The sequence below is a fragment of the Akebia trifoliata genome, chromosome 16 (assembly GCF_017979445.1).
Source record: "Akebia trifoliata isolate Shusen 1 chromosome 16, ASM1797944v1, whole genome shotgun sequence".
Classification (NCBI taxonomy): Eukaryota; Viridiplantae; Streptophyta; class Magnoliopsida; order Ranunculales; family Lardizabalaceae; genus Akebia; species Akebia trifoliata.
Window position 1 is genome coordinate 26,330,436 of NC_141390.1, and position 12,049 is coordinate 26,342,484.

The 12,049-nt window shown below is 34.3% G+C and overlaps 2 protein-coding genes across 2 annotated transcripts; both read right to left on the reverse strand.

The window, feature by feature from the left end:
* Nucleotides 1–1,408: 1,408 nt before the first annotated feature.
* LOC147383092 (F-box protein CPR1-like) lies at nt 1,409–2,710 on the reverse strand. The gene has a single exon (XM_086428925.1). It carries the CDS (start codon nt 2,665–2,667, stop codon nt 1,489–1,491), a length of 1,179 nt encoding a protein of 392 aa, XP_086285051.1. The 5' UTR covers nt 2,668–2,710; the 3' UTR covers nt 1,409–1,488.
* A 6,096-nt stretch (nt 2,711–8,806) lies between these two features.
* LOC147383093 (F-box protein CPR1-like) lies at nt 8,807–10,458 on the reverse strand. Its single transcript, XM_086429262.1, has one exon. It carries the CDS (start codon nt 10,381–10,383, stop codon nt 9,259–9,261), a length of 1,125 nt encoding a protein of 374 aa, XP_086285388.1. The 5' UTR covers nt 10,384–10,458; the 3' UTR covers nt 8,807–9,258.
* Nucleotides 10,459–12,049: the final 1,591 nt, after the last annotated feature.

Here is a 12,049-nt window from a genome sequence, read left to right on the forward strand (position 1 = left end):
CGATAGAGGTTATATCGTGGACAGTGCGTGAAAATTTGATAAATGACAAAGGATAATTTTGTCATTTCACTTCAGTGTTTTAAAACGCTGTTATGCAAAGCTGCTCTCATGCGCTTTTCATTTCATCATTTTTTTTTTACAAATTTGCGTTTTCAAATTCAAAACGCAAATTTTTGAAGCGCTATCAAACACGCGAATTTTTGTAAATCTTAATTTTTTTACGCAAACACTGATAAATCTGCATTTACAAGCGCAATCAATCGGCGCCTTAGTAACTCAAAAACTCAATTGATGTGTACCCTGCAAGAACTGTAGATTTTCTCCTTGGGATATATAATTGCACATGTTTTGATGTGGAATTGTGTATCCCGAGGGAAAGAATCTGCGCTTCTTGCACTTGCCATGTCAATGAATTTTTGAGTTACTCCGTTAGGTTGAGTTACAAAATTAGAACTCACAAACTCTATGTAAAAGATGGATTGAACAAATAATAATAACACTTGTTTTTTTTCTTCCCCTATCCTCTCTTCACCTATAAACCAAAGAAATTATCCTCACTCTACTTAGCTACGAACAAAACAAAATCATTGTGTAGGGGACCATTCCACTTTTTACCCGACTAACCTCTTTTTTTCTTCGGACCAGAAGGCATTTTACCTTTTAAACTTTGATTTAGCTTCACATAATTCTTTACTATTGGTTTTAATGTAAGTGTGCGAAGTCTGTCATCTTTAACAAATAATTTCAATGCATTAGATACCCAAAAAGCACGCAGAGAGATGCTCTAAGAAATACAAATCACACAAGATGACATAAAGAATATTTTTTTGGATCACTAGTGGAACCTCGACCTTGAGAGAGACAAACACTTGTTTGAGTGGTAATTGAACATAAGAAAAATGGAGAAATTCTAAACTTATATAATGCTAAGAAAACAGATTCAATCAAGCCTATAAAAAAAACATAAGACTAGATGCAATCATAAAATGAAACATAGAGATTTTACGTGGTTCCTCAAAATTTAGGTATGTCCACGAATCACACTGATTCCACTATGAAGAGAAAATTCTCAATTTACAAATTACAAGCTTTTACCAAAAATGAGAAATCTAACTAGAATTTTACATAATATTAGTGAAATTGCGAAAAATACCATTGGAAAAATTTCTTTCGGGGACCGTTAGCTCCCTCACACCCCCCAACAAGCTCAACACTAAGCTTGACCATTGTGAACGTGTGGCTTGATTTACAGTACCTCCGTATTGACCAATACTCCACAAACCACAATATATAACAATTGTAGTGGCTTAAATAGCCCTGGTCATTATGCATCAAGAAGAATCATTGAAACTACCTCTATCAAACATAAAATAGATTCATAATTTAGTCCTTTTTAATGAACCAATACTGCATTAATAAGGGTGAAGGTGTCGAAACAAATGAAAGTAAACCTCGAAACATCAGTTTAATTCATTGGTGCAAAAAAGATTAGAAAGATAGAGAAAAACACGACTCATTTGATCTCTTCTCATTTATCTTTATGTTGTTCCCTTCTATTAGTTTTTGTTCCACATAAGTTCCTGATTTGAGTGAAACAAGGCTCTCCACGTACTTCACGGCCCCAAACCAAATCGGTAGATCACATATCTCAAGATTCGTAATCCTTTCACACTTTGGGTCATACAAAACTAGATATTCACCATCCTTTACCATTAGAATCTCACCATTCTTGGAAAAACAAAGTGGCCTCAAGTAATGAACGAATTTAACTGTTTGTTGTGTAATTGTGAATAATTTAACCCAAGACTCCTTCACACCATAATTCTTCATCACCCATAACTCAACACTAAGATCAACATTAAGATTGCTAACATCATTAATTATGCTCAGGCATCCTCCTAATACACCCAAAATCATGTAAGAGCACTCATCATTTACATAGTTCGGCTGTGGCACCTCTCGGTACTCCTCAGTCCCAATATCAAAAGAAACAACTAATTTCTTCAATAAATCTGATTCGGAATACTGTACCACAATCCAATGAAGAGTCTCATTTACAAGTACTGCTGATGATCTTTTATCATAAGAATGGTTATAAGGAATTTGTCGTTGGCTTGTTCTCCATGAATTTGTTCGTAATTCATAAATTTTGACATCTGTAGAAAGATCATCGAGATCATGACACATAAAATACCCGATTCTTACCACCTTGTAATCATCAAGGATGGGATCGTAACCAAACCCATGTATAGAGTTAGACAAGCAGCACCAACAATTCAATTCGACAGGCGGCAGTGTGGGTAATTTCTTGTATTCTTTGGTACAAGGATTCCAAAGACAAATTACATCTTGATCTTTGCAAGGAGTAAAACATATTAATCCATTACAAGAACCCAGAAAATCAACCCGATATTCAAATGGGTTTTTGATCTCAAGAACTTTATTACACGATGCATCATCAAAATCTATAGAGAAGAGGTACTTATACTTATTAATGAGAATGAGATTGTCGGTTTCAGTTACTCGACTGAGGTGCTGTTTAACAAAACTAGGATCTCTAATTGAATTGCACCAACGCTTGCATACGCACCTGCATCGTAAAAGAGACTTCGCAGGAAGCCATGAAAGGATATCCAACAATAAATCTTGTGGGAGCAGATTCCACATCGCTGCTGCTGCTGCTACTCTTCTTCTTCTTCTTCTTCTTCTACTACTACTAGTACTACTTCTATTCTTCTTCTTCTTCACAGAAGTTTAAGGTTTAAGGTTTATGAGAGACAAACGGTATATATACATTATTATATCGGATTGCATCTTATAAAACTATTACAATCCTTAAGTAAAGCAAACTCTCTTATTAGAAAGAATCTATGGAGATTTAGTAAGAGTTGCGATCCATAACAGTGTCCGGTTGACTCTATAAGTTTGGGTGATTTAGACATACGCCTCTGTTTTGCTGAATATTAGAGATACCCCGCTATGTTTTGAAATTGATGACATGCATCCCTTGACTTCAGTTGTTTAAATAGACTGAGATGACAAGACTCTAATGCCCTCATCTTTAATCTTTAACCAAAAATCCAGATTTTTTTTTTCTCCAAATCACTCAACTTCAACCGCTTTTGGATAAAAAAAAATTTAACTCTCATCATCTATTTTAAGATTGTATCTACGTTTTAAACATTCAAATCTCATGATAAAATATAATTTTTGAGGAAGTATAAAATGATAAAATTTTGAATAGAAAAATCTAGGATATTTTATAAAAGGAAGAAAGATAAAAAATGATGGATGAAAATAATGTTGAATATATTAAAGTTATCTTAGAGGTTGAAGAATCTGAAGATGATTGGTTTTTTAGAAAAAAAATATAGGTTTTTTGACTAGTAATTAAAGATAAGGGCATGTGAGTCTTTTCTCCTTGGTCTGTTTAGAAGACTGAGGTCACATCAATTTCAAAACATAAGGGGTATCTTTAATATTCAAGAAAACATAGGGGTATGTGTAAATCACCCTATAAGTTAGAATAATGGTGAATGAGCAGGTCTTGGTACGCGGCTGACGTGGAAGGACATATAATTGCACATCTTTTTTTATGCATCCCGATGAAAACAATCTACGATTCTATTGCCTTAACACGTGGCACATTTTTGTTGGAGTTCTAATACATTGGGCTGCGTGCCCGGATTGGTTAAGAGCCTAGGTGTTTCAACTCCAATGAAAACGTGCCATGCAGAAACCTTACTCCTATTATAGGAACGGAACACCGCATTGGATCTTTATAAAATCAGGCTATTATGACTAAATTAGTAAGATATCCAATCTTACTAAGAATTGTTGGGCCCACATGAATGATCAAATTAGCAATCTAACATCACAGTCTTCTAGATTTCATGGAAAAAAGGATTCAAAAGTAGAAAACTCAAAAAAAAAAAAAAAAAATTCTTTTTGAGCTTGATGATAGGTGTTGAAAAAAGATGATTATTAAACTCCCAAATTTAAAATTAAAATTCAATCAGGAAAGTTAATTTTTTTATTGAATATTTTTTTAAAGTTTTTTATTTTTTTCAATTATAACTCTGGCATCATATCATGTTTTTGGATGCCACGAATTGATGCATTAGAATCCACTCCAAGATATGTTAAATAACAAATTAATTGTATAGATTTGAATTTTATCACGTGGATTATAAAGTGAGCATGTGGCATACTTGAAAACCATAGATCTTCTCTCCTCGGGATACAAAACTGAACTTTTTTAATGGGAAACTGTAGTTCTGTATCCCGTGGAGAGCACATTAACAGTTCTCAAGCCTATCACGTCAGGTAAGTCGATTGACTTGCCATGTGCTCAGATTATCAACACTCTTGTAGGATAGAGTAATGATTTTCTAACTTAACGGCCATGACAAACTAACTCAAAAACTCACTGTGGCATGTGCAAGAACCATGAACTTTTTCCCTCGCTATCATGATTTTAAAACTCAATTTTGTGTCTCGTCCATGCCTGATACCGAGTCGTCTCGAATGAGTTTTTCGATACGTTTGATACGTCTCGTCCAAAATTTTCAAAAATGAACGTAAGGTATTAAATATTGTTCTAAAAATTGACTTGTGCATCCGTCTCGTTCATGCCTGATATCGAGACAATTCAGATGATATGTCTTGGTATCGGATGAGTTTTGAAACCATGCTCGCCGTACCATGGATCTTTAAGTTTCCTAAACTTTTCATGCTTTGTGTGATATTTGCATTATAATTTCACCATTATTGGTAAAGCAGCCTGCAAAATAACCCAATTATTTGCTCTATATATAACAACGATAATCTGCATGATTTGGCTGTGTATCCAAGCGGTACTTCTCCTTCCCAATATCAAAAGAAACGATTGACCTGGATAAATTAGATGCACGATCTCGATTTCGATTTACAACACAATGAAAAGTCCCATTCACAAAGACACGATTCCTCTCCATGAATTTGTGCTTAATTCATAAATTTTAACTTTTGTTGTATAACCCTCGACACCATTACGACCCTAAAAGGTACCTAATTCTTACAACCTTGTAATCGTTGACAGTGGGATCATAACCAAACCCGTATATAATACCAGTCTTGTATTTAGGCATATTAATCCATTACAGGAACGGTAATTTGAATCTAGAAAAGGATAATTGATCTGTTTGGCTTTATAATCATATAATGCATTATCAAAGTCCATTGAATAGAGATGAGAACCCACCCATTGTGATGAAAGCAATTATGTTGTTCTTAGTTTCAGTTATTAATGGTCAAATGATGTGCGGTTTAACGAAAGTAGAACCACTGATACCAAACGTACCAATGCTTGCATACATACCTTAATCTTTGCAATCGAGACTTTTCAGGAAGCCTTGAAAGGATGTCCAAGATTATTTCTTGTGGGAGGTCATCCCACATTGTGTTTCTTTTCGTGATACTGTCCCACATAGTGCCAACGCTTGCATACGTACCTGAACCACAAGGTTACATCTTCTCTGCTCAGCTGAGTTTGGGTTTGTGAGGTATTGCATGTTCACTTTGCATCATATCTTCTAAATAGAACTCTTAATTGAGAAAAATTCTAAGAGGCACGGATACCTGATCAATGCACTTTGGTTGGGGATACCATTTTAGAAGCCTTCGACTAGGGAAAAACAGTTTTTTATATTATTTTTTAGAAATCTAATCTAAAACATGAACTCCAAAGGGTAAAGGTGTCATTTGAAACATGACAAGAATCGTGATAATCTCACTACCCCATGTGGCACACTCAATCGACTCTCCTGACATTACAAGTTCAACAACTGTAGATCTATACACCTCGAGATTAAAAAAAATACACTTCCCCATAAAAAGTATCCCAAGGGAATCGTGTATAACGAGGCATATAGATCTATGATTCCCGAAACTTGTCATGTCAGGAGAGTTGACTGAGTGTGCCACGTGGGGTGTCAGATTATCACGACCCAATTTACAATCCATGGGTACCAAATCTGAATCTTAGTCTACGTTCTTATGGGTTGCATGTAAAGGTGGCGTCAATGGATCAGTTCTGATTCAATCCTTATAGGAACCAAAATCAATAATTTTTCTTGATACTGGTTCCTATCGGTTCTACTTTCAGTTCTAAAATCAATAGAACCAAGGTCGGAACATCCATGATTTTGTTCTTTAAATAGGTTCAATCAGTTCTAATTTTAATCGGTTTCAATCAATTTTTGTTCTTAGTTAATTCGTTCAGTCCCAATAAAAAAGGGCTCCGGCCATCGAATCGATTCCAGTTAAATGTGTACTCATTGTAGCATGTGCGTAAGGACCACACATCCATGTGGCGTCAAAAACATGATTGAGAACCAAATGGATGTGGAGAAAACAGAAATTACAATATTTTTTACAACACTGCCTGTATGCTGTCTCTTTTTTCGTCGAAGGGCATTTGTAAGAAAATGTTGTAACAAATATTTTCCCTCAGTTTTCCTCTACCCTGACCAATATATTTTACAATTGATCCACCCATTTTAAATTTGGAAGTAACTATCCATTTTTGAAGCCTTTGATCTAGCAAAAAATATATTTTTTTTCATTTTAAAATAATCTAAACCATGAATCCTTGAGGACCTTGTTTGTAATTCTACTAAGTAGTAGTTCACATCGGTCACCATGACCATATAAACACTAGGTTGCAGGGGTGGAGCCAGGATTTTGTCCATGGGGGGGGGGGGGGGGGGGGGGGTTACTAAGAATCTTAAAATTTTAAAAATTATTATATGGGAGTAATAGCAGCATATTTTTTCTCTCTCTATTTGGCTCATTCTCAAGCTTCAATCCCTTGAAACCTCATCCTTAATCAATTGGCACATATTAATCTATTGTTAGTAGCATCAAGATTTCCATCTCTATTTTTTTCCATTTTCAAAGCTCTTCCTTTTGGGGACCCCACTTCGCCCATTCTCAAGCTTCAATCCCTTGAAACAGCCCACAAGCTCTCCTTGCCCCCACTGTCATTCTCTCATCACTCCATACCTTGGCTTTATAGTCATTTTGCCTAGCCCACTACCTTTGACCTTGGTCACAATAAGAGAAGACTCTAGAATCTCTTGCACTTTTACCTATTTGACATTGAGGGATCTTGATTGGTGAGATTCAAGACTATGGGAAAGGATTATCGAGGACAAGGGTATATGAGGAAAGAAATGACATAATGGAGGTTTTCTTGAGAATATTATGTCATTGAAGTGATTGGGGACCCTTTTGCCCCCAAGGGGTCTCTCAAGACTCTACAAATAGAGGGCTCCTCAAGACGAAAGAGGAAGAGAATTTTAGAGCAAGAAAATTCTGCCCAAATCTGTATTCACCTCTTTGGAACCCTTAGAGCTAAAAGAAGAAGTTGGAAAGAAAGAAGAGACTAAGATGGGGTGGGAGACCTAAGTGCTGAATTTTTTTTTATCTAAGTACATTTACTTCTCTCTTTCTCACATAATCATTCTTTTGTTATTTTATTTAAGCTCTTTGCAATGCAGTCCTCTTACTTTCCTTCAAGGGTATAGGGTTGAAGTGCGTAAGTCTTCTCTTTGAGAAGCTATCTTCCTCTATTAAGTCTCCTATAAGTTTTAATATTATTCAATGTTAATGCAAGTTATTTCAAGCTTCTTTTATGTTTCTAGCACTTTACTTTCAAGTTCTTTTAGTCTAGTTTCCCTACTTTAAGGGCTAAAGACGAAGAAAGTAATCCCTCTTCATTGAGGTAATCTACTTATTCATAAGTCCATTCATGCATACATCTTGAGCACCCACCATTTTATTTATAGTTAATAAAAGAATTGAGAATCAAGTTGTCTCAAGTTGATTCCTGTCAATCCAAAACTGGTGGAGAGAAACCGAGTTTCTCTTCTCTTAACGTGTTTCTCTTATCTCCACTTCTCTCAATTCAAACATAGCCTCACAGTGTTAACAGTTAACATAAAGTTTGATTTGTTGTTGAGAGTTTAAGCTTGATTTGTTGGTGAGAGTTTAAGCTTGATTTGTTGTCTATCAAAGAATTCATTTTAGAAATAGCTTAAATGTAAAAACGAATGTTAAGTTTGTTTATTCAAACCACCTTAACATTTATTGAATTATTTAGATTTTTTGTGAAATGTGAGGTTTCGAGGTTCCAAGATTCTTACATACCAATGCTACAACTGAATGAGTGGCAAAGGTAATTCTCTTTGAAGGCAGAACAACTTACCTAATTCCCCTAGAAAATAATAGATATAAAGCGGAAATGAACTACAGAACATGCCTTGAGTGAGTATATGGTCATGATAGGCATAACAATGAAATAGAATTCACGTTGCTGACCTAATAATTGGGATAAGTTGCAGACAATGATGCTACATGTTGTACAAGCTATACATGTATAGCCATTTTATGTAGATTTTTTTCATGGTACAGGACCTTCATTCAACAAAATATTAATTAACCAAAGTAGAATTTTGGAGAGCAAACGAAACTATGAAAATCAGTCGAAGAATATAGGACACAAAACAAGTTCTCAGGAATTTGTAATTTGAGAATTCCAAGTGGGCAAATACTGGCAATTCTTATAGTTTGGGCAACTCGGCATAACTCATTTTAAAGAAGCTGATCAATACAACAATGGTGTCTCATTTGCAACTTTCCAAAGAGGTAAATTAATATATTAGATGTTTGGTTTGAATGATCACCAAAACAAATATCATTAAGAGATTTACAACTCTCTACTTTGCCAACTTCCTGTTTCCACAAGACCATCATCTCTTTTCTGTGTATCTGTGGGGAGAGGGGATGAATTTTCTTATTAAAAAGAAAAAAATAAATTTTCCACTAAAATGTACAAAAAGATCAACATGCAAGACAGCTGAGTTAAAAAATAGAAATTGTGGTGCAAAATCCACATAAAATTTTTCTACATTAGAAAAAAAAAAAAAACCAAAAAAAGGTACCGAACAACCTTGTGAGTTCCACAATCAAAACTCAAATAAACCCTAAACTTTGGAAAATAATTAAAGTGAAACACCTGACTTAGATTTCTAAATGTTCCAACATAAATCACATCAAATCCGCCTTCAATTTCAAATATCCATATTGTTTTCAATAAAATCAACTCAGAACTTCAAACACCGTGACTGTAGCTCAGCAATTGAAACCTTCAAAAAAGTGCGAAAATCACCATTTATCTTACCTCTTATTTCTGTTCTGATTTTAGTTCCCTCATGTTTATTCTTGTCCCACATAAGTACCTGTTCTGAGTGAAACAAGGCTCTCCACAAATATCATTACCTGAAAGAGCCTCGCAGTACCACGGATCTCAAGAATCCTAATCTGTTCATGGTTTGGGTCATATAAAACAAGATCAGTCCAACTCCTCTCAATTAGAATTTCACCATTGTTGGAAAAACAAATTGGGCGCATCCACCTCCATGGCGTAATAACTATCGGTTGTGGGATGGTGAATAATTTTACCCAAGACTCCATCACACCATAATCATTCATCACCCATACATCAATACGGCAATCAGTGAAATGACTAAATATTGAAAGGCATCCTCCCAATACCCCCAATTCACCCACATTCATGTCAAAGTTATCAATTGTAGATTCTGGATAAGGTACCTCTCGATACTCCGCATTCCCAATATCAATAGAAACAATTAACCTAGAAAAATCCGATCCTGGATTACGATTCCCAACCCAATGAAGACCCCCATTCAAAAGAACCCCGGGCATGAGTGACCTATGAAAATTATAAGGAATGTGTTGGATTCTTCTCCATGAATTTGTTCCTAATTCATAAATTTTGACTTCAGAATTGTAATCCTTGATACCATCACTAAAGCTTGCAATTCTTACCACCTTGTAATCATCAATGGTGGCATCATAACCAAATCCGTATAAAAAATTAGTGTAGGGGGAGAAGACCAAATCCTCCTTGGGTAATTTCTTATATTCTTTAGTACATGGATTCCAAATGCAAACAACATCTTCTTCGTGAAGAATTAAGCATATTAATCCATTACAAGAACCCAGAATTTTAGTCGTATTAAATGGAGATTTAAATGGATGATTGATCTTAACAACTTCATTAGATGATGCATCATCAAGATCAAGGTCTACAAAGTAGAGATCAGAACCCGTATTGGATAGAGTCATTAGATTATTCTTAGTTTCAGTTATTAATGCTCGATTGAGGTGAAGTTTAACGAAAGTAGGATCACTGATTAAAGCGTACCAATGCTTGCATACGTACCTGAATCTTAAGAGAGATTTCACAGGAAGCCTTAAAAGGATTTCCCAGATTATATCTTCTGGGATTGGAAGGTTCCACATATCTACTACTGCCATTGCTTTGCTACCCTTCTCTTCTCCCGCTCAGGTCTAGTAGGGTTTGTGAATTGTGAATTGTTACTTGTGAATTGTGAGAGAGAACCGACTCATTAGTAGAGAATCTTAATCCTAGATAGAAAACAACTCTCAATGCCCTTACGACTGCAACTTGGGCCGGTCAAACCCATACCCGATGGGTTGAATCCGGATTTGGGTTAGTCTGGGAATAGTTAGCTTGGGTTTAGTCTCGGGTTCGGGCAATAGGAAAAATGATAAACTTAAATAGGGTTGGGTTCGGGCATACCCATTGCCTGAACCCAAACTTAATATGACTATAGTTTAAAAATATTTCTATCATCTTAGTCAAGTAGATTTTTGTTTCTCTATATATTAAAACTAACTTATGCTTATTTTCATAAATTAAAATTTATTTTGTATTGATATACAGTGTAAATGTTTCTTTTGCTGGAAATTATGACTAATAATAAATAAATTAAGATGGTGACTTTTGTTCAACATGAAGTCTTCTTTGCAAAATAATACTATGTAAAATCAATTTTATTTTAAATATCGAAAATATTTAACATGAGAGATTTACCCAACAGATCCAACTGTTTCATTTTTATTACAAAAAAATCCCTTGGAGTTCTAACAACTCCAAGGGAACCTTAAGTTATGAAGTTTGTTACCCACCAAACCTCACTTTACCAAATTTGTTATTGAGCAAAACCTCTAGAGTAGGTATCCACGTTATAAATTTCAATTTATGTAAAATACCTTGTAAGGACAAAATTTTAAGAATTTAAAAAAAAAAAAAATGTTAATTTACACTATTGCATTTTAGTTTTAAATTTGGGAGTTCGTTAGCGAACCATTTTCAACACCTATGATCAAGTTAAATTTTTTTTTTTTTTAATCTGAATTTTTTCATGAAATTTACAAGTCTGTATTATTGGATTGCTAATTTGATAATCCCTGTGGACTCTAAGACGTTTAGTAAGATTTGAAATCTTACTATGTTAGTTATGGTAGAATGATTCATATAAATAAGCTTTGGTGCGTAATAAAGTTGATTAGGGAAGGGAGTTGTTGTAATAAAATTGCAAGTCTGCCTTTTGAATGGAATATGTATAAGCATGAGAAGTTTCATATAAATGAGAGATTTAGCCGGAAGACCTCACTGTTAAATTTTTATTACTAAAACTGCCTTTGAGTTTTACAACTCAAAATTTTTATTTTTAAATCTGAGTTTTTCCATGAAATTTAGAAGACTTTGGTGTTCGAGTGTTAATTTTATAATCTAAGTGGGCTCAATGACCCGTAGTAAGATTTGAAATCTTACTGAGTTAGGCATGATGAGATGATTCATAAAGTAGGGTTTGTTAAGTAACAAACTTGATAAAATAAGCCATTTTTTAAAATAAAATTGCGATAGATAGGTTTGCCCCAGGTTTATCACTCTATAAACATTTCTTTTAGTACCTTATATTTTTTTTAAATGATTTTTGAATACAATAAATTATCTTTATTATTTAATTTATAAAAAAAAATGTATTTTTTTGTTCCATATATGTATTTTTATTAATTTTTGTATACAATATAGTTAGATAAAATAAATTATCTTTTATATTTAATTTATAAAAAAAATTGTACCTCACCGATTGTAAATGAGGGTATTTTTTAT

Coding starts and splice junctions, on each gene's coding strand:
- LOC147383092 (XM_086428925.1), bottom strand. CDS start 2,667: ATGTGGAATCTGCTCCCACAAGATTTATTGTTGGATATCCTTTCATGG.
- LOC147383093 (XM_086429262.1), bottom strand. CDS start 10,383: ATGGCAGTAGTAGATATGTGGAACCTTCCAATCCCAGAAGATATAATC.